Here is a 25,450-nt window from a genome sequence, read left to right on the forward strand (position 1 = left end):
AAAACATTTTCCCCAATCAACTTGCTCCAGAGTAACTGAGTTAGGTACGATTTTTTTTAGTAGATTTTTTTTTTCAAAAGGGGGCATTTCCAGCCACTTATGCCAGTTTTGGCCATTTATGCCACTTTGGCCAGCTAAAACTTACTTCAAATCGACTTAAGCCAGCGTATGTGGCCACCTCTGAAAACCCTGGCGAGGAGTTAAGAAATCGGCGCAGGTTAGTACATTTAAAGCACCCTTACAAAGCACTAAACAAAACACAAAAATAAGCAGTCAATAACAAATAAAAAATACAAGGAAGCTGAGAGGACCTGCACCGAGACTTACTAAGACTTAAACAGTAATAAGCAATTAGTTAACAAATAAAAAATAGAAGGAAGCTGAGGACCTGCACCAAGACTTACAAAGCACAAAAAATAATAAGCAATCAATCAATAACAAAGAAAAAATAGAAGTTCTACTTTTATGTGACGGGAAGGCAGCGGGTCAGCCGGTGCGGGAGACCATTCGGCCAGGGACAGGGGCGGCGAACTTCAGCCCCTCCCACACAGCCTGCAGCACACAGATTCTCGGGATGAGGAGCTACTGCGCATGCACGCACACTCGAGCGCGCATGTGCAGACGTCCCAGCACTGTTTTCAGTGCCGGAACCTGGCTCTGCCCCCGAATCCAGTGGCCACGCTACGCCACCATCGAGGAGAGGCTGGGGAGCGGCCAAACTCAGCCTGAAGATTTTTGGAGCACTTCAAGGCGGACAAAACCTCTGGTGAATGTGCCAAAAATCCGCAGGGGCCAATTTCTACCCCCTTGTTAGGCTTTTCAAGGTTCCTTTTACGGTTTTGTTAGTGTTAATTGTTTATTTCTTCCAAGGTTGATTCTAAACTGCTTGCTATTTCATTAGTGTTATCAATTTCATGAATGTTTGTTTGACAATTCACACGTTTTGCTCAGATGTTTTACAGCATAAGAGAAAGTTATTCCATTATGATTCATCGAAAACAGAGCACAAGTATTTGGTCTCACAGTTTGCAACCAGTTTTAAGTAATACAGTTAAGTAAATACAAAAGATAGCTACTTTAGGTGATACAAAATATGATATAAAATACAACTATGCATCACAACGGTCCATTTTTAAAAATTCATTCCTGGGATGTAGGCGTCGCTGGCAAGGCCAGCATTTATTGCCCATCTCTAATTGACCTTGAGAAGGTGGTGGCGAGCTGCCACCTTCAACCGCTACAGTCCGTGTGGTGAAGGTACTCCCACAGTGCTGTTAGGGAGGGAGTTCCAGCATTTTGAACTAGCGACAATGAAGGAACGGCGATATATTTCCAAGTCAGGATGGTACGTGACTTGGAGGGGAGCGTGGAGGTAGTGGTGGTGTTACCATGCACCTGCTGCCCTTGTCCTTCTATAGGTCCATTCCAACAAAAGTAGAACTGGAAATGTTTATAGGACTGAAGGACATTTCTTTATCTTGTTCTGAATATTATCTACCTATCTATTTAAAATAAAATAATTGATTTGGGAATAATGATGTGCTCCAGTCCATCAAATTCAATGGGTAATGCTGCAATGGTAAGTGTTGTTCTTAGTTCTTCCACAACATGGTGTTGTTACTTCTCAACACAGTATGACAAAGACTCTTGTTGTTCTCATATGCTCCAGTGGTGGCGCTGTAATGTCTTCCAACTTGTTAAAACAAATAAAACTGAAAGAAGTACACCAGTAATTTCCATGGTGATATTCCCCATCTCCCGCTGTAACTTCGGTGGAAGATCGGCAGAAACACGGGAGAAATGGTCTGCGGCCAATTCTGGCCACTTGAGCATCCCCGGTTTTCATCGCTCCATCACTGGCGGCCGTGTCTTCAGCTGTCTAGGCCCAAGTTCTGGAACTCCCTCCCTAACCTCTCTCTCTTCCTTTAAGACACTCCTTAAAACCTACCTCTTTGACCAAGCTTTTGATCACCTGTCCTAATTTCACCTTATTTGGTTCAGTGACATGTTCTTATTTTATCAAACAAAATGTAAGAAATAAGAGCAGGAGTAGGCCATATGGCCCCTCGAGCCTACTCCGCCATTTAATAAGATCATGGATGATCTGATCACGCTCCTGTGAAGTGCCTTGGGACGTTTTACTGTGTTAAAGGCGCTATATAAATGCAAGTTATTGTTGGGCTCACTAACAGTCTTCTTCTTCTGAGGCAGTCCCCCGGAGTCGAGGATAACTTGCTTTCACACTAAAATGAGTTCTAAGGTGACTGATGAGACCAATGCGGGATCTGCAGTCTGTCACGAGTGGGGCAGATGGTGATTGAAGGGACAAATTTCACTGTCACCTTCTACAAAATTAGGTTGGATACGCTCTCTGCTCAAACATGCACATTTGTTAACTCCTTGGGTGGAAAATCATCCACTGTTATTACCAGCCCACAGGATTTGGTTGGGACAGTGCTGTACTTTGCTCCAAGAGTGGGAACGCCTGAGAATTGGAGGAGCGGGAGTATATGCAAACCCTGCAGGCAGTATGTGACCAGTCAACATTTCCACAGCAGTGTCTGCTTATCCATGGATGAAAATCAGCACCACTCCTCTTTCCCTCAGCACCGCTCCCAGCTCATGGGGCTGGATACTGTAGAACAGGTGGAATTACCCCTCGTCCTGGCCAACAGTTTATAGAGTTCGGACTTGTGGGTAACTCAAAACAAAGATTTTTGGAATAAGTTCTCTTTACTTAAAATCAATAAAAAATTACAAGTAAGCATCTAACAGTACCATTACACACAGTAATCCGAGATTACTAATAACAATGCACAGGTCTATTCCTTCACTTAAAACTCAAGTGATCATAAGCAAAAACTCACACGTACTAACACCAGCGAGTGGTCGGTTCGGCGGTGACTAGACGTGGCTCTTTAACCGGCAACTGACCAGGTTGCCCTCAACTGCAGCTGTACCCCAATGTCCTTTTGTAGCACTGTTTTATACCCAAAAAAAACCTGGGCCGTCCCTTTGGTGTGTACACATTTCATCCAGATGGGTAATGGCCAATGTCGTTTTTTTCCCCCTCTTCTCCCAGTCAATCATTCAGCGATTGCGAGGGGCATTACTCCAATCAAATTCACGGGTGTTCAGTTATGGGGAGCAGGCAGGGACGTGGAGTTGAGGCCATGATCTTATTGAATGGTGGAGCAGGCTCAAGGGGCCAAATGGCCTAACTCCTGTTCCTATTTCTTATGTTCATAAGAGTTTGCAAAAGAGCAGTAAACCATATGGTCACATCACATGTTGTTACCTTGTATTCTGGGGTTTTTGCAGAATTCCCAAGGTAACTTTTCTCTCTTTAGCCCAAAATGTCTCGCTTTACGACTCTGTTTTCTTTCCATTGGAGACAGTCTAGAACTTCATCTGAGATAAAAAGGGAATTGTTAATCTGGGAGTGCCTCCCCCCCCCCCCCCCCCCCCCCCCCGCCGTTACCAGTTGTTCTGTCTAGGTCTGTGATCTAGCACAGCTTTCAAAACATCTCAGTTACATAACAGTTTGCAGATTCAGCAATTTTAATTTGTTCCGCAAAAAGCCTGTTGATTGTCGTGAAGCATATTGGTCAATGAAATTTGTCAATTTAAGTCAATTTTCACAATTGTCTCACAATGCCACTGCACGTTATGGGTGGGAGTTCATGTCAGAACATGAAATCCTGCCCATAGCGTGCAGTGCCGTTCAACCTGGGAGAGTTTATAACGTAAATATTCCAAATCTTCCCCGGGAACCGTGAAATATGTGTACCCGTGTGCACGGGGTGAACATTTGGAAGGCGGGTGTACAATTCTAAATCTGTTCCTAATGTTCATGTGACTATCAGCCACAGCACGCGTGACAACAGTCTCATTATTTAATCATTATAACTAATCCTAGACATAAACATCTCCCGATATTTTCCGCTGAGTGGCGACTTGCCTGGGAACAAAGCTTTCTGGTGATAAAAAGCATGAATGAAGTGATATTTCCCTGCTATAATAATTGGTTGAATTTAGTCAAACAATAACAGTTTTCTTTTAACCTGCAGCTGTGGGTTCAGTGTTGTGGAAATGTCAAGGACAGCCCTGCTGGGATTTGATGATATTTATACCGAAACTGCTCTACTTTATTGGTGTGAAACCAGGGCCAGAGCCAGAATTGATGCAACCCAAACAGGCACCTGGGATGCTTTTTCTGATCCTGATTTATAAACATACGTAACCCCATCAATATGCAAGAAAGTAAAACTTCCTTTCACATTACATAGAATATACAGCACAGAAACAGACCATTCGGCCCAATGGTCCATGGCAGTGTTTATGTTCCACACCAGCCTCCTCCCATCCCTTCTTCATCTCACCCTATCATCATATCCTTCGATACCTTTCTCCCTCGTGTGTTTATCTAGCCTCCTTTTAAATGCATCTATGCTATTCTCCATAACCACTCCCTGTGGTAGGGCCTTTCACATTCTAGCGTAAAGAAGTGTCTCCTGAATTCCTGATTTTTGGTGTATAACAGCGGAGAAAATGCCACATCTACCACATGCGCTGCTCTGTTTATCTTGGGACTGAGGGAGGGTGATGCGGGGTTAGAAGCGTTTCACGGACAAGCAGTTATTTGGTGGACAAAGTTCATATTATACAAGGGCAAAATACTGCGGATGCTGGAATCTGAAATAAAAACAGAAAATGCTGGAAATCTCAGCGGGTCAGGCAGTATCTGTGGCGAGAGAAACAGTTAACGTTTCAGGTCGAAGACCCTTCGTCAGAACAGGCAATAGTTCGAAATGTAACAGATTGTTAAGGAAGTGCTGGGGCCCTGAAAAGGGGGAGGGGAGGAAAGAACAAACGGGAAGGACTGTGATAGGGTGGAAGACAGGAGAGATTTGAGAGACAAAGGGAATGATGGGCCGAATTGAGATGGTAACAGCACAAGTTAGGAAACAAAAGGTGAGTGTAGATAGGGTGTGAATGGCAGAAGGTCAGGGTGGTCATAGCCATGGTACTCACCACGTGCTAGGGGAGAAGAGGCCAGGTCATCAACGGGGGAGGAGAGGCCCAGTCGTCGTTGAAGGGGAGGAGGCCCGATCACTGTTGAGGAGGTGAGGTCCAGCCGCCATTGAAGGAGGAGGGGAGGCCAGCCATCGTCGTTGAAGAGGAGGAGGCCCAATCGCTGCCGAGGAGCATAGACCCAGCCACCATCGCTGGAGGAGGCCCGAACACCGCTGGAGGGGGCCCGATCATCATTGGAGGAGGCCCGATCGCTGCTGGAGGGGGTCCGATCATCATTGGAGGAGGCCCGATCGCTGCTGGAGGGGGTCCGATCATCGTTGGAGGAGGCCCGATTGCCGCTGGAGGGGGTCCAGTCGATGCTGGAGAGGCCCGATCGCCATTGCAGGGGTTCGGTTGCCACTGGAGGGGGTCCTATTGGCATTGGCCCCAGTCCTGGACAAGAATGGGAAAACACTCATCAAGGACACCGAGGCTGTCAGGGCCTGTTGGGAGGAGCACTTTGAAGATCTCCTCAATCGAGACTCTGCCTTTGACTTGAGTGTTCTCGACTCCATCCCGCAGCATGCGACCCGCCACCACCTCAGTGAAACCCCAACGTTGCACGAGGTAGGAAAAGCCATTAGACAGCTCAAGAACAACAAGGCTATGGGAGCGGATGGAATTCCTGCTGAGGTGCTAAAATAAGGCGGAAAGGCGCTGTTGGCATGGATACATGACCTTATCTCTCTCATTTGGAGAGAGGAGAGCATGCCGAGAGATCTCAGAGATGCAGTGATTGTGTCCATTTTTAAAAAGGAGAACAAATCCGACTGCGGCAACTACAGGGGAATCTCCCTGCTATCAACCACTGGGAAGGTTGTCGCTAGAGTCCTCCTCAATCATCTTCTCCCTGTGGCCGAGGAGCTCCTCCCGGAGTCGCAGTGCAGATTTCATCCCCTACGGGGAACAACGGACACATGATCTTTGCAGCACGACAACTGCAGGAAAAATGCAGGGAGCAGCGCCAGCCTTTATACATGGCCTCCTTCAATCTTACAAAGGCCTTTGGCACTATCTTATGGAGCGTCCTCCTCCGTTTTGGATGCCCCCAAAAGTTTCTCAACATCCTTTGCCTGCTCCATGACGACATGCAAGCCGTCCAGTGGATCCACTACAGACCCATTCCACGTCCAGACCAGGGTCAAACAGGGCTGCGTCATCGCTCCAACCCTCTTCTCAATCTTCCTCGCTGCCATGCTCCACCTCACTGTCAACTAGCTCCCTGCCGGAGTGGAACTAAACTACAGAACCAGTGGGAAACTGTTTAACCTACGCCGCCTCCAGGCCAGGTCCAAGATCACCCCAACCTCTGTCATTGAACTGCAGTATGGAGACGACGCCTGCGTCTGCGCACATTCTGAGGCTGAACTCCAGGATATAGTCGATGTATTCACCGAGACATATGAAAGCATGGGCCTTACGCTTAACATCCGTAAGACAAAGGTCCTCCACCAGCCTGTCCTCGCCGCACAGCACTGCCCCCCAGTCATCAAGATTCATGGCATGGCTCTCGATAACGTGGACCACCTCCCATACCTCGGGAGCCTCTTGTCAACAAAAGCAGACATTGATGCGGAGATTCAACATCGCCTCCGGTGCGCCAGTGCAGCCTTCGGCCGCCTGAGGAAAAGAGTGTTCGAGGACCAGGCCCTCAAACCTACCACCAAGCTCATGGTCTACAGGGCTGTAATAATACCCGCCCTCCTGTATGGGTCAGAGGCATGGACGATGTATAGAAGACGCTGGAGATATATCACCAACGATGTCTCCGCAAGATCCTGCAAATCCCCTGGGAGGACAGGCGCACCAACGTCAGTGACCTCGCCCAGGCTAACATCCCCAGCATGAAGCACTAGCCACACTCGATCAGCTTCACTGGGCAGGTCACTTAGTTCGCATATCAGACAAGAGACTCCCCAAGCAATTGCTCTACGTGGAGCTCCTTCATGGCAAACGAGCCAAAGGTGGGCAGCGGAAACGTTACAAGGACACCCTCAAAACCTCCCTGGTGAAGTGCAACATCACCACTGACACCTGGGAGACCCTGGCCCAAGACCGCCCTCGGTGGAGAAAGTGCATCCGGAAGGGCGTTGAGCTCTTCGAATTTCAACGCGCGAGGGTGAAGAGGTCAGGTGCAGGCAGCGGAAGGAGCGTGCGACAAACCACCACCCCCTTCCCCCGACGAGTATCTGTTCCACCTCTGACAGGGACTGTGGCTCTCGTATTGGACTGTTCAGCCACCTAAGGACTCATTTTAGGAGTGGAAGCAAGTCTTCCTTGACTCCGAGGGACTGCCTATGATGATGAGGAATGTTCTGCCATTCCTCATCATCATAGGCAGTCCCTCGGAGTCAAGGAAGACTTGCTTCCACTCCTAAAATGAGTCCTTAGGTGGCTGAACAGTCCAATACGAGAGCCACAGTAATCACCAGCTGCCACAGAAAACAGAGAGAAACAAACTAAAAGTAAAGAAGTGGGGGGAGTGGGGAGTTTTTGTTAAAAAAGAAAGTGAGGAGAGGGAAAAAAATGTGGGCAGAGGTTATGCTCTGAAATTGTTGAACTCGATGTTGAGTCCAGAAGGCTGTAAAGTGCCGAAACGAAAGATGAGGTGCTGTTCCTCGAGCTTGTGTTGAGCTTCATTAGAAAATCGTAGAAGGCCAAAGACAGAGAGATGAGTGGGAGTGGAGCGGAGAATTAAAGTGACAGGCGACCGGAAACTCAGGGTCACACTTACGGACTGAACGGAGGTGTTCGGCAAAGCGGTCACCCAATCTGCGTTTGGTCTCCCCAATGTAGAGGAGACCACATCGTGAGCTGCGAACACAGTATACTAAATTGGAAGTACAAGTAAATCACTGTTTCACCTGGAAGGAGTGCTTGGGGCCCTGGACAGTGGGAAGGGAGGAGGTAAAAGGGCAGGTGTTGCATGTCCTGCGCTTGCATGGGAAGGTGCCGTGGGAAGGGGAGGGGGTGCTGGGGGTGACTGCGGAATGGACCAGGGTGTCGTGGAGGGAGCGGTCCCTTCAGAAGGCTGAGAGGGGACGGGGGGGAGGGGGGGGAAAGATGTGATTGGTGGTGGGATCATGCTAGTGGCAGAAATGGCGGAGGATGATCCGTTGAATGTGGAGGCTGGTGGGGTGAATGTTCAAATTATGCCTGGTTGCCAGAGGATTAAAAATGATGTCGTCAGGGCAGAGTCTTGGCACATGGAGGAAGCCTTTAGTGTAATGTGCTAAATGCACAGGCACATGTGATTGGGGTGGTAAGTGGCTTCAAGCTTTCGTGGCACTACTTGAGAGAGCTACCCAACCTGGCTGAGTCTTGTGGGAGCGAAAGCCCGTATTTCTGAAACGCTTTGCTTCGGCGCAGTCTGGAGAAATCGAAAGGGTTAAAAGTTGAAGATGGAAATTTGGAACAAAACAAGCTGCGAGACGATATGGAGCCATTTCGCCATTCAAATGTGTCTATCTGATCACCTGTGTGTTTACAGTACTTCATGGTGGGTGTTGATTGAAATAGTGAGACTTGATTCCAGGATAATGGGTAGCTGGTCATTTATCTGTATGTTAATTATTTGAATTATTTGTTACTATGCGAGGAAACCACCTGGTTTATGTATAGTAATTCAGAAAGCAGTTAGTCGTGATTTCAGGACAATGCCATTTAAGTTTACATCGTCTGCATGTTAATTATCTGCATGTACTATGCAAGGAAACGAGAGTGCAAAGGCTTTTTTTGGTATAAGAGATGAGAAGGCTGTTTGTTAGACACTAGACACTTCCTTCCTGGGGTGCTAACGGATCAGACGCCTCAGCAGCGCTGCCGTGTCCGAGAGGCCCTTCCCTCACATAAAGGGAAGGGCCCATGCTGCCAACGCTGCAGAAGAAAAAGAGACCTTTCTGGACCACCAGGGAGCGGGGTTGCCACGCGATCAGCCTGACATTGAAGCAGAGTGCCGGGCTGAGCGATCTCGGCCAGGACCTTGCGAAAAAACTACATCAACAGCGCGGAAACAAAGCCTCAGGATCGACATCGGAGAATTGCATTCAAGGTGCGGCGGGAGATCGTGGCGGCGGTGCGGCGAATGTTTATGGCGGAGGAGTGGCGAGAAATCGTGGCAGAGGTGCATCGAATGAGGGTACGGGGCCCAGAAGAGCCGAGGGCCCAGGGGCAGCACGTGCCAGCCCACACTGCGATATGTGCACGCACTAGGTCTGTGCAGCAGAGCAGGTCTCTGTCATGTATCTTACATTATTATATATAACTGTATCCTAACATGCGATACATGACTGTAATAAGATATGACCTGTAACCACCAGCATACCTAACCACCAGGGGTGCACTTGCAAGAAACAGGTATATAAGGATAGGTCTCAGGCAAGTGCAGCATTCCAGAGCTGTGAAATAAAGGTGCAGGTCCAGAGTGACCTTGACTTCACTACATGCCTCGTGTGAATCTGTACTGAGGGGACAGGACTTTACAGTGGCGATGAGTTACGGGATTACAGAATCCACAGAACAACGGATCAGATGAAAAGTACAATGCGGGAGACAATTGGGAGAACTTTATAGAAAGGCTCCAGCAAAGCTTTGTAATCAAAGACTGGTTAGGCGGCGATAAGACAAACAAGAGAAGAGCCCATCTCTTGACCAGCTGTGGCTCGAAAACATACGCTTTAATGAAGGATCTGTTGGCACCTGAGAAACCAGCAAGCAAGTCATTTGAAGAATTGTGCACACTGGTAAGAGACCACCTGAAGCCAGCGAGCAGCCTACACATGGCCAGACACAGGTTCTACAACTACAGACGCTGTGTGGGCCAGAGCATACCCGACTTTGTGGCGGAACTTCGGAGGTTGGCTAGTTTATGTGAGTTCTCCGATGAACTGAGGAGAGAAATGCTGAGAGACTTTTTCATTGAAGGAATAGGCCACGCAGGCATATTCCGAAAGCTCATAGAGACCAAGAACCTGACCTTAGAGGCAGCAGCACTGGTTGCACAGACATTCTTGGGAGGGGAAGAAGAAACGAGGTTGATTTACAATGCAGGTACGACAACTAACAAAATATCGGAACAAGAAGTTCACAGCATTAAACAAGCTGCTACCCCCACAACAAACAAGACCGGGAGAACAGGCTCTCGACAGCAAGCAGAAGCCATCAAGGGCCATAGGAACGGCCGTTCACACCTCATCAACCCACAATGCGAGCAATCAACTACAAACTGAGAGAAGCTCAAGAGAGATCAGCCAGACGCAGCTCATTCTTTGGGAACACTTTGAACAATGGAACAGGTCTGTGCTGGAGGTGTGGGGGTGGGCACTCGTCAAGGGGATGTCGATTTCAGCAGGCTGTTTGCAGAAATTGTGAATATACAGGATATTTGGCCCGCATGTGCAAAAAAACGGCAGCTCGGCTGGTATACGAATCTGATGGGTCGGAAAACGGACCAGAAGATGGTGGGGACAGTACCCGGGACACCGATGTACAGCGGGTCAACACGATCAATGGCCGCTGCTCCTACAACAGGACGCCTCCTATAATGATGAGAGTCCTACTCAACGGGATATCTGTCAACATGGAGCTGGATATGGGAGCGAGTCAATCTCTCATGGGCGCTCAACAATTTGAACAACTGTGGCCGCATAAAAGAGACAGACCAAAACTCACAAGGGTCGACACCAAACTAAGGACCTATACCAAAGAAATCGTACCAGTCCTCGGCAGCGCCATGTTCTCTGTCACACACAAAGGGACAGTGAACCGACTTCCCCTGTGGATTGTCCCCGGAGACCCCCCAGCACTGCTGGGGAGAAGCTGGCTGGCAAAACCAAACTGGAAATGGGTTGATGTCCATGCCATGTCATTAGAGGAACGGACCTCCTGCTCAACAGTTATAAAGCGATTTGAACATCTCTTTCAGCCAGGTGTGGGCACTTTCAAAGGGGCCAAAGTCAAAATCTACATCACACAGGATGCTAGACCGGTCCATCACAAGGCCGGAGCTGTACCCTATGTGATGAGGGAAAAGATTGAACACGAACTAGACAGGCTTCTGTGGGAAGGCATTATATCACCTGTGGGATTTAGCGACTGGGCAAGTCCCAGCGTCCCAGTCATGAAGCCTGATGGATCCGTACGAATCTGTGGGGACTACAAATCTACCATAAACAGAGTCTCCCTACAGGACCAGTACCCGCTGCCCAGAGTGGAGGACTTATTTGCCACATTGGCTGGAGGTAAACTTTTCTCAAAATTAGACCTCACATCTGCTTATATGACGCAAGAATTGACCGAGGAATCCAAGTTACTCACCACCATCAACACACATCGAGGCCTTTTCATGTACAATCAATGCCCATTCGGCATCAGGTCGGCAGCTGCCATATTCCAGCGCAACATGGAGAGTCTGTTCAAGTCCATCCCGGGGACGGTTGTATTTCAAGACGACATACTTATCACGGGCAGAGACACCAACTCCCATCTCCGTAATTTGGAGGAAGTACTAAAGTGGTTGGATCGGGTAGGCCTACGAGTCAAGAAATCCAAGTGCCTGTTTCTCGCACCTGAGGTTGAATTTTTGGGCAGAAGGATTGCCACTGATGGAATCCGCCCAACAGAGTCCAAAACCGAAGCAATTCGCCTGGCACCCAGGCCCCGGAATGTCTCAAAATTGCGCGCCTTTCTCGGGCTACTCAATTACTTTGGGAACAGAAATGCAGACACGCGAGTATGCAACTTTTAAGCTCCAACAGCACCGCACAGTTGATAATATGAAGAGTGATCAGCTACTGCTGGCCAGGTAAGTAGAATACAACAAGAAGCAACTAGTTAGCTCACCCACATGGTGTGAGTGAGTTACAGCAGTGATGGCTTCCACTCAGAAAATGGCTGCTTGTACTGCTATCAACAACTAAATTGCATGTCTTCCCTCGACTGTCTACTTTTGGTAATCAGTCTCTTCATTCCTTTTCATGCGCAAAGGAGCTATAAATATACAACACTAATGAATCCAATAGGGAATTCAGGAGGAATAGAATGGTTAGAATGTGGAGCTCATGACCACAGGGAATAATTGAGGCGAATAGCAGAGATGCAGTTAAGGGGAAGTTAGATAAGCACATGAGGGAGAAAGGAATTAGAAGGTTCTGCTGATAAAAGTGAGATGAAAAGGAGGCTGGTATGGAGCATAAACACCGGCACAGGCCAGTTGGGCCCAATGTCCTCTTTCTGTGCTGTACATTCTATGTAAAGAACTGTTAAAACCACCCACTTTAAGAAACAACTATAGAATGACAGAGAAAAGTGAGCATAATCGTTCCTTATCTGTTACGCGATATGGGGGCGATTTTCAACTGACAGCCACCCATCTTTTGCCTGGAAAATGGGTGTGTGGCAGTGAAAGATCATTTGCCCCACTGGGTGCCCAAGGCATGAGGTTTCCCGACCCTCCAGGATGGCCCTGAAGTCTCCAGGAATCAAAGACTGTTCCCCGGGGGGCACTACGGCGACCAACACCCGGGAGAAAAACCATCGGGGCATTAAAAAAATTGTGTTTTTGGTTTTATTTTCTTTGAACACTTTTGTTTATCAGTTATAAAAATATCAGACATGGGGGGAAGAAAAGGCTGTTTGACAGGCAGTCCAGAATCGTCCAGTCGGGTAACAAAGGGTCTATTTGCTTTCCAATCAGCGTGGCATGGCGATGCACCGCGAGTATAGACATGTCAGGCAACCAATGGCAGGAGTGTGGAGGCGGGGCAGTCGGAGGCAGGCGGTCATGTGATGACACCTCCAAGAATTTGTCCAATCAGAGTTAGCAGCGCTGCTGGCCTGAAGCAAATGGGCCTGTAAATGGGCATACAGCACGTCTGCCTGAACGAGGATGACTTGCTTCCACAAGAGTTCACAGATGTTTCAATGAAGAAGCTGATGTTCCTGTCCTGAACTCCAGTTGAGGGTGTGGAAGATGCCTGTGCGTGGATTTTTTTAACATGTGGTGACCGTTACACATCAGCCACCACACGGGCTTGACAGAGCTTGGCCTTTATCCAATGGCAAGGGTTAACCAGGACGACTGGAGACCTGCCCTGCTGCACGGACCTAGTGCACACACATATCGCAGTGTGGGCTGGGCCCGTGCTGCCCCTGGGCCCTCGGCTCTTCTGGGCCCCGTACCCTCATTCACCGCATCTCCGCCACGATCTCTCGCCGCTCCTCCGCCACAAACATGCGCCGCACCTCCACCACTACATTACATTATAACAGTGACTACACTTGAAAAGTACTTCACTGGCTGTAAAGTGCTTTGAGAGGTCCGGTGGTCGTGAAAGGTGCTATATAAATCCAAGTCTTTCTTTCTAGTTCCTTGAAGTCAGAAGGTTGTAGGTTCAGCACCCTCCTCTAGAGCTGAGTACATAATGTAGGTTGTTACTTGGAGCACTGTCTGAGGTACTGTATTTTAGCTGAGATGTTAAACTGAGGCCCTGTCTGCCCTCTCAGGTGGACAGAATCAATCCCATTGTATAATTTGAAGCAGAGCATGCCCAATCCCTTGCCCAATACCTATCCTTAACCCAAAAGAGATTATCTGGTCATTTATTTCATTGCTAAGCAGGATCCCGCTTACAGTTCTCAGGTACAAAAGAGCGGAGCAAGCGTTGCGCACACCCTGCCCATTTGCACTGTGTTGTGGGGGGGGGGGTGAAACCTAGTGCTTTTTGGGGGCAGGGTGTGGGGGTGGGGAGGGCGGATTTTGTTATATATTATGTTTAATATTAAGGAGCATTACTTAATATTAGTATTGGGTTGTTCTTAATGATTGCTCTATTTACGTTGAAACACTGCAAAGATAGAAGAAAAAACTTACATTTATATAGTGCCTTTCATAACCTCAGAATTTCTCAAAGTGCTTTACAACTAATTAAGTATTTTTTGAAGTGCGGTCACTGTTGTAATGAAAGAAATGTGGCGGCCAATTTGCGCACAGCAAGCTCCCACAAACAGCAATGAGATAATGACCAGATAATCTGTTTTTGTTTTGTTGGTTGAGGGATAAATATTGGCCAGGACACCGGGGAGAACTCCCCTGCTCTTCTTCGAAATAGAGCCATGGGATCTTTTACGTTCACCTGAGAGAGCAGACAGGGCCTCGGTTTAACATCTCATCTGAAAGACTGCACCTCCGGCAGTGCAGCACTCCCTCAGCACTGCACTGGGAGTGTCAGCGTGGATTTTGTGTTTCAGTCTCTGGTAGTTTCAGATTAAATGCAATAGCACTGGAGCTGTACTCTGTACTGGAGCAGTTCAGGTCCATAGTAACACAATTAGAGCATGAATCCACAGCTACAGCAGCTTTTTTGAGATATATTTTGGCGTTTTTGTGGTGCGTCTCTGAGGAAACCACAATACCTTGTTTCTGACACTGATGAATAATTTCCATCCAATCAGATTATGCTGACTCATGGTCATGACTTTTCAGTTACAGTACGTGAGGAGTATCACTTTCCTATAATGTTTTTCTCTTTGAGCTTTTATAAAAAGCACAATTATATGAAAAATATAATTTCGTCTTTTGGATAATATATTAAAACGAGGCCCCGTCTGCTCTCTCAGGTGGACGTAAACGATCCCATGGCACTATTTTGAAGAAGAGCAGGGGAGTTATCCCCACGGTGTCCGTTGATTTTAATGAGGGCAGAGCCATGATAATGAGCTGTTCTACTTATCCAGCAAGCACTGTGTGTCAGCCGTGCTAAGTTGGTAGCACCCTAGGCTGGCACTCCAGTGCAGTGCTGAGGGTGTGCTGCACTGTCGGAGGTGCCCTCTTTCAGATGAGACATTAAATCGAGGCTCTATTTGCCCTCCCAGGTGGATATAAAATATCCCACCGCACTATTTCAAAGAAGTTGTAGTCCGTGCTGAGGAGGGAGACCGGATGGTAGTTCTTAAGAGGCGGAGATCGCCCTTCTTAGGCAGCAGGGCGATGACTGCCCTGCGCCAAGAGAGGGGCATCTCCCCGGTCGCCAGACTTTCCCCCAGGACCCGCGCGTAGTCGCCCCCCAGGACGCCCTGTGGAACTCCACAGTCAGCCCGTCCAGCCCCTGGGCTTTTCCCCTCGAGAGCCGGTCGAGGGAGCCGGTCAGCTCCGCCAGGCTTAGCGGAGCTTCCAGATTTTCGGCGCCCTCCGGGCCGACCTTCGATAGGTCCTCCCACAAAACTCTACGCGCTTCCTCATTGGACGGCTCCGGAGAGAACAGAGCCCCGTAATATTCTCGGGCCCTGTTGCTGACGCCCTCCGGATCCGAGACGAGAGAGCCGTCGTCGGCCAGCAGCGTCAAGAACTGCTTACGGACACCGTGTCTTTTTTCCAGCGAGTAGAAGAAGGGGGAGCCGCGGTCCAGATCCCGCAGGAACCAGATCCGCGACCTCACGAGCGCGCCTCGGGACCCGACGAGCTGCAGGTCCTTCAGCGCGGCCTTCTTCGCTTCGTACACCGTCCGCAGGGCCAGGTCCTCGACGACTTGACCGAGACGGGATTCCAGGTCGAGCACCTCTTTTTCTAGGCGCCCGACCCTGGCCGCCCGCCTCTTGGTCAACCCCCTCACGTCCCACCACAGCCTCAAGGAGGGGTAGCCCCCCTCCAGTCGGCCCAGAAACGACGGAACGAGTCCTGGAACCGCTCGTCCTCCAGCAGCTGGTTGTTAAAATGCCAGTACGCGGGCCCACGGATACAAACGTGCAATTCCCCTGTACAGCTGCAATAAAGTGGTTTACAGTTGCACAATTGATTCAGGAGGTGACGTTCCGAAAGTCGAAAGTGAAAGTACATTTCAGCATTTAGTGAAGAAACGAAACCCATCAGCCCTGCTGCCATCAGTCCACGGCTGGAGTTGCAGTGAGCGGCAGGTCCCTCATGAGCTGCGACCTTTTACAGAAACAGGGTAAGTGTTGCAAAAAAAAAACTTTTCAACTACACTAGCGAGAGACGGCTGCTCGGGCAGGTGGGTTTCTTATCTAAAAACTCGTGGTTTTTTAATGTATGAATGTTTTTAAGTCGCCGAGTTTAAAAAAGTTGGTGCACCGGCAGCGAAGCAATTTTATTGTCAGAGCAAATTGCAACCGGTTGCGAACCAGAGCAGTGCGCGCATGCGTGGCGGGAGGGCCGGAGTCGGTGTCGATCTGCGCATATGTGGCGGGGGGGGAAGGGAAAAAAAAATCCATGTCCGCGCATGCGTGTTGGGGTGGTAGTCTGTCCGCGCATGCATGGCGGGAGGCGCGGAGTGGGAGTCCGTGTCCACGCATGCGTGGCGGTGTGGGAGTCTGTCCGCGCGTGCGCTGAGTCCGCCCTCCCGGGGATTTACGCATGCGTATCACGGCGCCCTGCCTCCCCGGAGCGGATCTCGCGCCGCGCGGACGCGGGTTTGTCGGCGCATGCGCGAGCCGGGCTAGCTATCTCTCTCTCTCTCTCCATCCGCGCGCGCGTATCATGGCGCTCGAGCGCACCGCACCGGGTTTGGAGTGCGTGCTCGTCCCTCTCCTCCTCCCCCGCATCGCGTCTTATTGTTACTGTGTGTGTGTATATGTTTATGTTTGGGGCAGGCTCTTGTCCGATGTCAGGTCCCGGTGTTGATGGCAATGGGTGGCGAGTGGTGAGGTGAAGTGAGGAGGGCGGGAGCGGGAGCGGGAGCGGACTGACGTAGCTCAGCGCTGCTATAATTTGCTAAAAAAACAGCAAGGCCCGCCCCCCTTCCCTCCCCAATAATACAGACACAAGGGTGTGCGTACATCTTGATGCAGAGGCAGAGCTTCGTAAATAAATACCGGGAAAAACAGAGAGGGGGGAGGTGGAAAACAAAAAATCGGAAGGCGAAAAGTCCGCCTCCTAAAGGCCGCTGCGAGGGGGGGGATGCTGCTGGAGCCTTGTTGACTTTCACCCTTTGTTCTTACACCTGACAGGAGATGGACGAGAGGATGGACACCGAGCCGGTGAGGACGCAATGCCACACTTGTGGCCACTTTTCCCAAGAGAAATCGCCGAAATTCTGCAGCGAATGCGGAAGCAGACTGACCGAAAACATTGCGAAGAGCGGTGAGCATTTGGGAAGTGGAACCATTTGAATGGTTTGCTGTTGAGAAAGACTGACAAGAAATGTTTAAATTGTAGCTTAGAATTGGCATTTTGTTCTGGTACATAAGGGGTTAAGCATCTGCTTTGCCCACAAAAAAAAAGTGCCCCAGTTTATTGTGGGATAATCGTTCTGAATAAATTGTCCCCTGGAGTCATCAACCCATTAATTTCAAATATTAATCTTTTGGGATTGATTTGAATCTAGATTTGATTGTCTCCTGCTTTGAAGTTTACATACAATGATGTAAATTGGCGTGGTCCTATTTGTTTTTTGGAAAATATCTCTTGCCTGTCTGATTCAAATCGGAGAATCTGAAAACCTTTGGAGAGAGTTAGAGTTAGACAAGTTATCTGCTTTGTATGGTGAGAAGAGGGGAAAAATGCTTCTTAAGTATATTCTATACATTATATAGTTTAACACAGTAATCACAACTAGTTTATTTTCTATTGAGATAGTTAAGTTTAATAACTACTGCCGATTCTAAATTTTATCATTGCTACCATTCACTTATTCTTTTTACTGTTTAATGAATTAAGTTGACAGTTAATGCCTAGACCATAGGTTAGTGTAGTGCTATTTTGTTTTTCTGAAGTAAAAAATGATCACGTGAAGACATGCAGTAAGTAAGCCAAAGTGAAGGAGATTTTCTGGGTATGCTGTGAATTTACTTGGATATCTGGACAAGTGAAAACACACTCTGGGAAATAGGGGATGAGTGCTCACTATGAGAGAGGTCTGAGATGAGGAACTACCCTTCTTTTTTAAAACAAAACGAGTGAAAAAGTTTAAGAAAAGAACATTTTTTAATTCATTCACAAGATGTGGCAAAGCCAGCATTTATTGCCTATTGCTAATTGCCCTTGAGAAAGTGGTGGTGAGCCGCTGCCTTGAACCGCTGCAATCTGTGTGGTGAAGATACTCCCACAATGTCGTTGGGTCAAGAGTTCCAGGATTTTGACCCATCGATGACCAAGGGTGATGAGATATAAAAGAAAATTGAGTTCTTCCAAATTAAATAAAGTAGCAACAATTCAGACATTCATTTAGTTTATAGGCCCCAAGTTTCCACACGATAAAAAAACGGGCGCCCCTCCGAGCTGGGCGCCCGTTTTTCGCGCCGGAAAAAAAATGCGCTATTCTGGAGCGCCCTGCAGCTCCATGTCTGCTTGGCGTGGCGCCCAGGGGGGCGGAGCCTACCACTCGTGCCGATTTTGTAAGTGGGAGGGGGCGGGTACCATTTAAATTTGTTTTTTTCCTGCTGGCAACCCTGCGCGTGTGCGTTGGAGCATTCGTGCACGCGCAGTGTGAAGGAAACATTGGCACTCGGCCATTTTTGTAGTTCTTTGTAGCTGTTTAATTTTTGAACATTTTTTAATAAAAGCACATTGCTATCAGCACTGAGGCTTCTTGCAGCAGTGAGAAGGCTGCAGGAAGCCTGAGAAAGTTGAGGCAGCCGATTCCCGACGGCCTCCCCCACCCGTCGGGAAATGGCTGCTGAACTTGAGGCTTCCTGCAGCCTTCTCACTGCCTCCTCTCCCCCCTCCCCCCCGCGGGAACGAACGGCTGCCTCAACTTGTGAGGCTTCCTGCGCATTCTCCCTGGCTGAAGCACTTTCACACAGGTAGGAAGATGGTTTATTTAATCTTTTCTTTGCTTATAAATTTTTATTCAGGTTGGATTTATTTGTATAATATTTGTATAAGTATAAATAAGGATTTATTATAGAATTTAATGACTTCCCTTCCCCCCCCCCCCCCCCCCCCCACCTCGTTCTGGACTCCTAATTTGTAACCTGCGCCTGATTTTTTAATGTGTCGACAAGGTTTTTCAGTTCTACAAAAATCTTCACATGCTCCATTCTAAGTTAGTTTGGAGTACGTTTTCACTGTGGAAACTTTGAAATCAGGCGTCAGTGGCTGGACACGCCCCTTTTGAAGAAAAAATTCTGTTCCAAAGTGAAACTGTTCTAACTGACTAGAACTGCAGAAAAAAAAATGTGGAGAATTGCGATTTCTAAGATAGTCCGTTCTCCACCAGTTGCTCCTAAAAATCAGGCGCAAATCATGTGGAAACTTGGGCCCATTGTTGCCAGAGATTTATAGCTCTTAACATGGAAAAACACATTATTTGGAAACTTGAGAAGAGAAGTTGCAATTTGGCGTAAACAAGTGGCAGACTATCTCTGCTTTATTACTATAGCAAAGGTGGTGTGTTAGAAATAGAAATTATATCCTGCTGTGGTTGTGACAAATACTCAAATTATATTTGGTGGTTGTGTATATAGTTTCAAAGTCTAATGTAACCAACGTCTACCTATGTTCTGTACTGTGTCTTCAAACACACAGTGCTTGCATGTTCGCTACCTATCTGGATTGATGAATTTTTGGGTCCTGGTAGTCTCTTGTTGGACATGGTCATTCGTAATTCTGGACCCGCAGATATGCAGGGTGTCTTAAGATCTTGGGTTTCTGAGAGATTGTTTAAATGTCCTGCGGATGTGGGAGCCAATTCTGATTTAGGAGCTTTTCTTATTTGTAATAAAATTCCTAATTGGAAAATTTCTTAAAATGCTCAACTAATTGTGTACAAGTTCTATTTTAGATTTAGTTTTCTTTGTGGCTTGGGTTTACTCCGTTAATTGTTTGATTTATTCGCCTAAAGCAATGGTCCCGATTAGTGGGAAGATGGCAGCAGAAGCTCCAAATGTATTAATGTCAATGGATGTAAGTCAGGAAGTGTCTTCCACCTCCAAGACAACTACTGAAGGTGAAGAGTCCTCGCTGGAACTAGAGGCTCCTCCTTGTAAGATGCATTGTGGCAAAAACCCAGTCCCGGGAACCATTTTAGAAAAGGAAAATGAAACTTCCGCGCATCCGCAAATGGAAAACTTCAGTAAAAAGGTAAGCTGATTAAGTACACAATTATATTCACAATTTCTGAAGTAATATTCTAGGCTAATGTACTAAATGTTAAGGTGCCAAGTACACCTTGCAGACACTGGGGCCATCAGTATGATACCAGGGATAAACATAGAAAAATAGGTGCAGGAGTAGGCATTCGGCCCTTTGAGCCTGCACCACCATTCAATATGATCATAACTGATCATGCAACTTCAGTACCCCATTCCTGTTTTCTCTCCATACCCCTTGATCGCTTTAGCCGTAAGGGCCACATCTAACTCCCTTTTGAATATATCTAATGAACTGGCCTCAACAACTTTCTGTGGTGGAGAATTCCACAGGTTCACAATTCTCTGAGTGAAGAAGTTTTTCCTCATCTCGGTCCTAAATGACTTCAATAGTGTGGAGACACTAGCAAAGCTGGGATTGTTCTCCTGACAGCAGTGAAGGTTAAAGAGAGATTTAATAGGTGTACAAAATTCTGAGGGGTTTTGATAGATTATTTTGGGAGAAACTGTTTCCACTGGCAGGTGGGTCGGTAACCAGAGGGGACACATTTAAGATAATTGGCAAAAGAACTTGAGGCGCGACGAGATTCTTTTTTTATGCAACGAGTTCTGATCTGAAATGCACTGCCGCCCCTGTCTCAGCTCATCATCTGCTGGAACCCTCACCTGTGCCTTTGTTACCTCCAGACTTGACTCTTCCAATGCACTTTTGGCCGGCCTCCCATCTTCTACCCTCCATAAACTTGAGCTCAGCTAAAACTCAAATACACGTATCCTAATTCGCACCAAGTCCTGCTCGCCCTTGTGCTTGCTGACCTACATTGACTCCTGGTTGAACAAAGAATTGAATGAATGACATTGGCTCCTGGTTGAGCAATGCCTCCATTTTTAAAATTCTCATCCTTGTTTTCAAATTCCTCCATGACTTTGCCCCTCCCAATCTCTAACCTCCGACAGCTCTCCGAGCTACCTGCGCTCATCCATTCCTGGCCTCTTGCGCATCTCCGATTTTAATCACTCCACCATTGTCCGTGCCTTCAGCCGTCTACGCCCTGAGCTCTGGAATTCCCTCCCAAAATCTTTCCGTCTCTCTACCTCTTTCCTCTTTGAACACGCACCTTAAAACCTATCTCTTTGACCAAGCTTTTGGTTATTTGCCCTAATATCACTTCATGTAGCTCGGTGTCAAATTTTGTTTGATAACGCTCTTGTGAAGTGCCTTGAGATGGTTTATTACGTTAAAGGTGCTACATAATTGCAAGTTGTTTTTGAAGCAGATTCAATTGTAACTTTCAAAAGATAATTGGATATATATTTGAAAATTAAAGAATTGCAAGGCTTAGGATAAGAACGGCGGAGTGGGACTTTCAAAGAGCAGGCATGATGGGCCGAATAGCTTCCTTCTGTGCTGTAAGATTCTATGATTCTAAGGTGAACAATGCTCTAAATATAAAAACAGTGACTATCCAAGGCTCCAGCATGGTGTTCGTGTTGCTTGATTTCAACTGCAGACTGGGAAATTCCGCAGTTGTGCTGCTAAACTGCTTCAACGTGTCAACATGTTTGTGTCGATGTAAAATTGCATCATGATGCAATCTTGGTTAACAAGATCAGGAACTTGGGAATTGAGGATCAAGGCACATTGTTCCATTCTGTAACGTTGAGTCCATGTTCCTCACTGTCATCTTAATCCTACATTTGCAAACTAATACTTTGGACGGTTTTTACTGAAAGTTCTTTCATATTCTGGACAGCGTAGCTATTTTCCAAAGTGGGCATCGTAACCTGTTATCTTGGTCTATCTGAATACTTTCAACAATGAGGTGTTATCTATACATAGTTTTCCCAAGATAAAGATTATTTCTGTAGTTGTGCATGAAAAATGATATGTAGTTAAGGCATTAAAATGATTTTACTAATGTTTCCCCAATGGCTCAATAGGTTTATCTGTTTAATGCCTGGTCTGTGCTGACTTTACTGATAATCGCTTGGAAAGCAATAGGGACTCTACAGTTTCTTTCCATGCCCAAGGTTAGGGAGGGGGAAATTGGCCTAGGCTGCTGCTGCTGATTGCTATTCAGCAATCTCTGTTGGAAATGTCTTTGGCTGTAGATGAGGACAGTATCCGTTTAGGCTGTAATGCTCCACAATGTTGAATAGCACATTCCTTCTCACTGGCGTGACTCACTCATGAATAATCGGCACTTGGGCAAGATAACTGGCACCTGTGGAAATGTACCCCCACGAGGAATCAACACCATGAAAGGGTATAACAATCGGCAAGAAAACAACGACCATGCTGGAGTGACTTGCATTGTAATCCAGCTTCTTTGATTTTCTTTAATATTCTTATTGGTCAATATTTTGCAGGCAGCGGTGAAGGAACGGCATTTGCCTTGTCCGGCTTTAGAGTGGAGACTTCCTGTCATCGGGTGTCTGTACAAGCGCAGCGCCCTCTACAGGGGATCGTTGGCATTTGAGAGTAGTGCAAGGAACAGTGAGGCTCTTCACCAATCAGATTGAAGAATCCGCACTGAGCCGTGCAATGTCCAAACCAGGAAATATAAATTAGATTTAAATGATGTACAGAAAGCAAAATAAAGATTGGGGAACACAGATGGAATTAAGGGAGTGAGGTACAAAAGACAGACAGAAAAAGTAAAAAAAAAAAGATTTTTCTCGACTCCACATTTGTAAAAATAATTTTTCAGGCCAGAGAGGTTGTTTAGCAGCGATTATCACCTATTGCGCTGTTTTTAAAAAAAAAAACACTTATTCCTGAATGTACCAGCCCTAACTTTTTTAGACATCTTTAGTGCAGAACTAGTGGTTAAATACAGCAAGTTCACGCCGCTGCAGTCATTACAATGCCGCATCTATTGGCCAGGACTGCAACAGCTCACCCTGTGGATTTAAAATAATTTTGATGTCAATTGGAAGAGTAAATAATTAAATTAATTCTTGCTGTTTTCTTACTGAAGTTATCAAAGTTGAGCTAAAGAAAAAAAGAAAGACTTGGATTTATATAGCGCCTTTCACGACCACCAGACGTCTCAAAGTGCTTTACAGCCAATGAAGTACTTTTTGAGTGTAATCACTGTTGTAATGTAAGAAATTTGCACACAACAAGCTCCCACAAACAACAATGTGATAATGACCAGATAATCGGTTTTAGCATTGTTGATTGAGGGATAAATATTGGCCATCTGTTTGTAAAAATGTTGTTTTATTTAAAAATAAACAATGTTCAGATTTTAAGCGCCCATGTTATGTTGGCAAGAATTTTATATTTCTGTGCAGTTTTCTAATCTAACAAAATTTAACTTGTAAAAATTGATTTTTCTAGCAGTGTGACAGAAGAGGGGTGGAGTTTTTAAAATCTATAAACCACCTGAATTCCAGGAGATTGATATTGGTGTTCGTTGCAATCATTCACATGTTCTGACTGATATCATCTTTTGTTTATACAGAAAAGGAAAAAAAAGAAAAGGAACAAACCCAAGCAGTTGCGTTCAGAAAGTGAACACGAGGACACGGAAGCAGGGCAATGCAATAAAGTTGGTAATCAGACTAGTGGTTACTCTGCTGGCACTGATGGGGCCAGTGACCAAACCTCTACTAGTGGTATTGCTGATGTACAGGGTGCTGCAGACGATGGGCATCCTCCCAAGTCAACAGGTATGGAGGAAACTCCGGGTAGTCACAGTCCAATCAAAGATCTGGTAAATCCAGGCTTCGCACCATCCACAGGCGGCATTGTAACTGCTAAGAACGAAGATGGTGCAGCCCAATCCGCGACTGAAAGTGACCTGCTTCACCCAAACACGTGCAACAAATCAGTCTGCATAATGGGTGATGGAATTTTAACCCCTGAAAAACTGAGCAGTGGGAAAAACGACATTGAACCTGGAAGAGAAGATGGTACAGGTGAATCTGGATCAGCAGCCATTGCTAATGACAAAGAGCAGCTTTTTACAGAAGACAGTGACTTAAGTAGTGCTGCAGAAGAAAAAAGTGACCAGCAATATGACGTGAAGAAGGAAACGGGCGTTCTACCCACTAAGGTTACTTCACTAACTTTTATGTCTGAATATTTTTATGACACTTCCAGGACGAGACCGAGGAAGTAATAGTGGGGAACATGGAGATGGCAGAAACTCTGAACAAATATTTTATATCCGTCTTTACGGTAGAGGACACAAACAATATCCCAACAGTGGGATAGTCAAGGGGCTATGGGGGGGGAGGGGAGGAACATAACACAATCACAATCACTAAGGAAGTGGTACTTGGTAAGATAATGCGACTAAAGGCGGATAAATCCCCTGGACCTGATGGCTTGCATCCTAGGGTCTTAAGAGAAGTAGCGGCAGGGATAATGGATGCATTGGTTGGATTCTGGGGAGGTCTCAGCAGATTGGAAAACTGCAAATGTCACACCCCTATTTTTTTTTAAAAAAGGAGGCAGACAAAAAGCAGGAAACTATAGACCAGTTAGCCTAACATCTGTGGTTGGAAAAATGTTGGAGTCCATTATTAAAGAAGTAGTAGCAGGACATTTGGAAAAGCAAAATTCGGTCAGGCAGAGTCAGCATGGATTTATGAAGGGGAAGTCAAGTTTGACAAATTTGCTGGAATTCTTTGAGGATGTAACGAACAGGGTGGATAAAGGGGGGAACCAGTGGATGTGGTGTATTTGGATTTCCAGAAAGCATTTGACAAGGTGCCACATAAAAGGTTACTGCACAAGATAAAAGTTCACAGGGCTGGGGGTAATATATGGATAGAGGATTGGCTAACTAACAGAAAAGAGTCGGGATAAATGGTTCATTCTCAGGTTGGCAATTAGTAACAAGTGGGGTGCCGCAGGGATCAGTGCTGGGACCCCAACTATTTACAATCTATATTAACAACTTGGAAGAGGGGACTGAGTGTAATGTAGCCAAGTTTGCTGACCAAAAAAAAATGGGAGGAAAAGCAATGTGTGAGGAGGACACAAAAAATCTGCAAAAGGACATAGACAGGCTAAGTGAGTGGGCAAAAATTTGCAGATGGAGTATAATGTTGGAAAGTGCACTTTGGCAGAAAAAAACAAAGATGGAGAAAAATTGCAAAGTGCTGCAGTGCAGCGGGACTTGGGGGTACTTGTGGATGAAACACAAGAGGCTAGTATGCAGGTACAGCAAGTGATCAGGAAGGCCAATGGTATCTTGGCCTTTATTGCAAAGGGGATGGAGTATAAAAGCAGGGAAGTCTTGCTACAGTTATACAGGGTATTGGTGAGGCCACACCTGGAATACTGCGTACAGTTTTGGTTTCCATATTTATGAAAGGA

General features: G+C 46.8%; 1 protein-coding gene across 3 annotated transcripts in view; it reads left to right on the forward strand.

Moving 5' to 3' along the window:
• Positions 1–15,966: 15,966 nt before the first annotated feature.
• Positions 15,967–25,450, forward strand: part of LOC139226791 (E3 ubiquitin-protein ligase rnf213-alpha-like) — a 165,936-nt gene continuing 156,452 nt past the window's right edge. The window contains exons 1-4 of one of the 3 annotated variants that reach the window (XM_070857804.1): positions 15,967–16,019; positions 17,035–17,167; positions 19,869–20,107; positions 23,586–24,179. In XM_070857804.1, the coding sequence (XP_070713905.1) occupies positions 17,038–17,167; positions 19,869–20,107; positions 23,586–24,179 (963 nt within the window). In that variant the 5' untranslated portion in view covers positions 15,967–16,019; positions 17,035–17,037. The other 2 variants (XM_070857806.1, XM_070857805.1) reach the window with 2 other exon arrangements.

Source organism: Pristiophorus japonicus, chromosome 16 (genome assembly GCF_044704955.1).
Source record: "Pristiophorus japonicus isolate sPriJap1 chromosome 16, sPriJap1.hap1, whole genome shotgun sequence".
Lineage (NCBI taxonomy): Eukaryota > Metazoa > Chordata > Chondrichthyes > Pristiophoridae > Pristiophorus > Pristiophorus japonicus.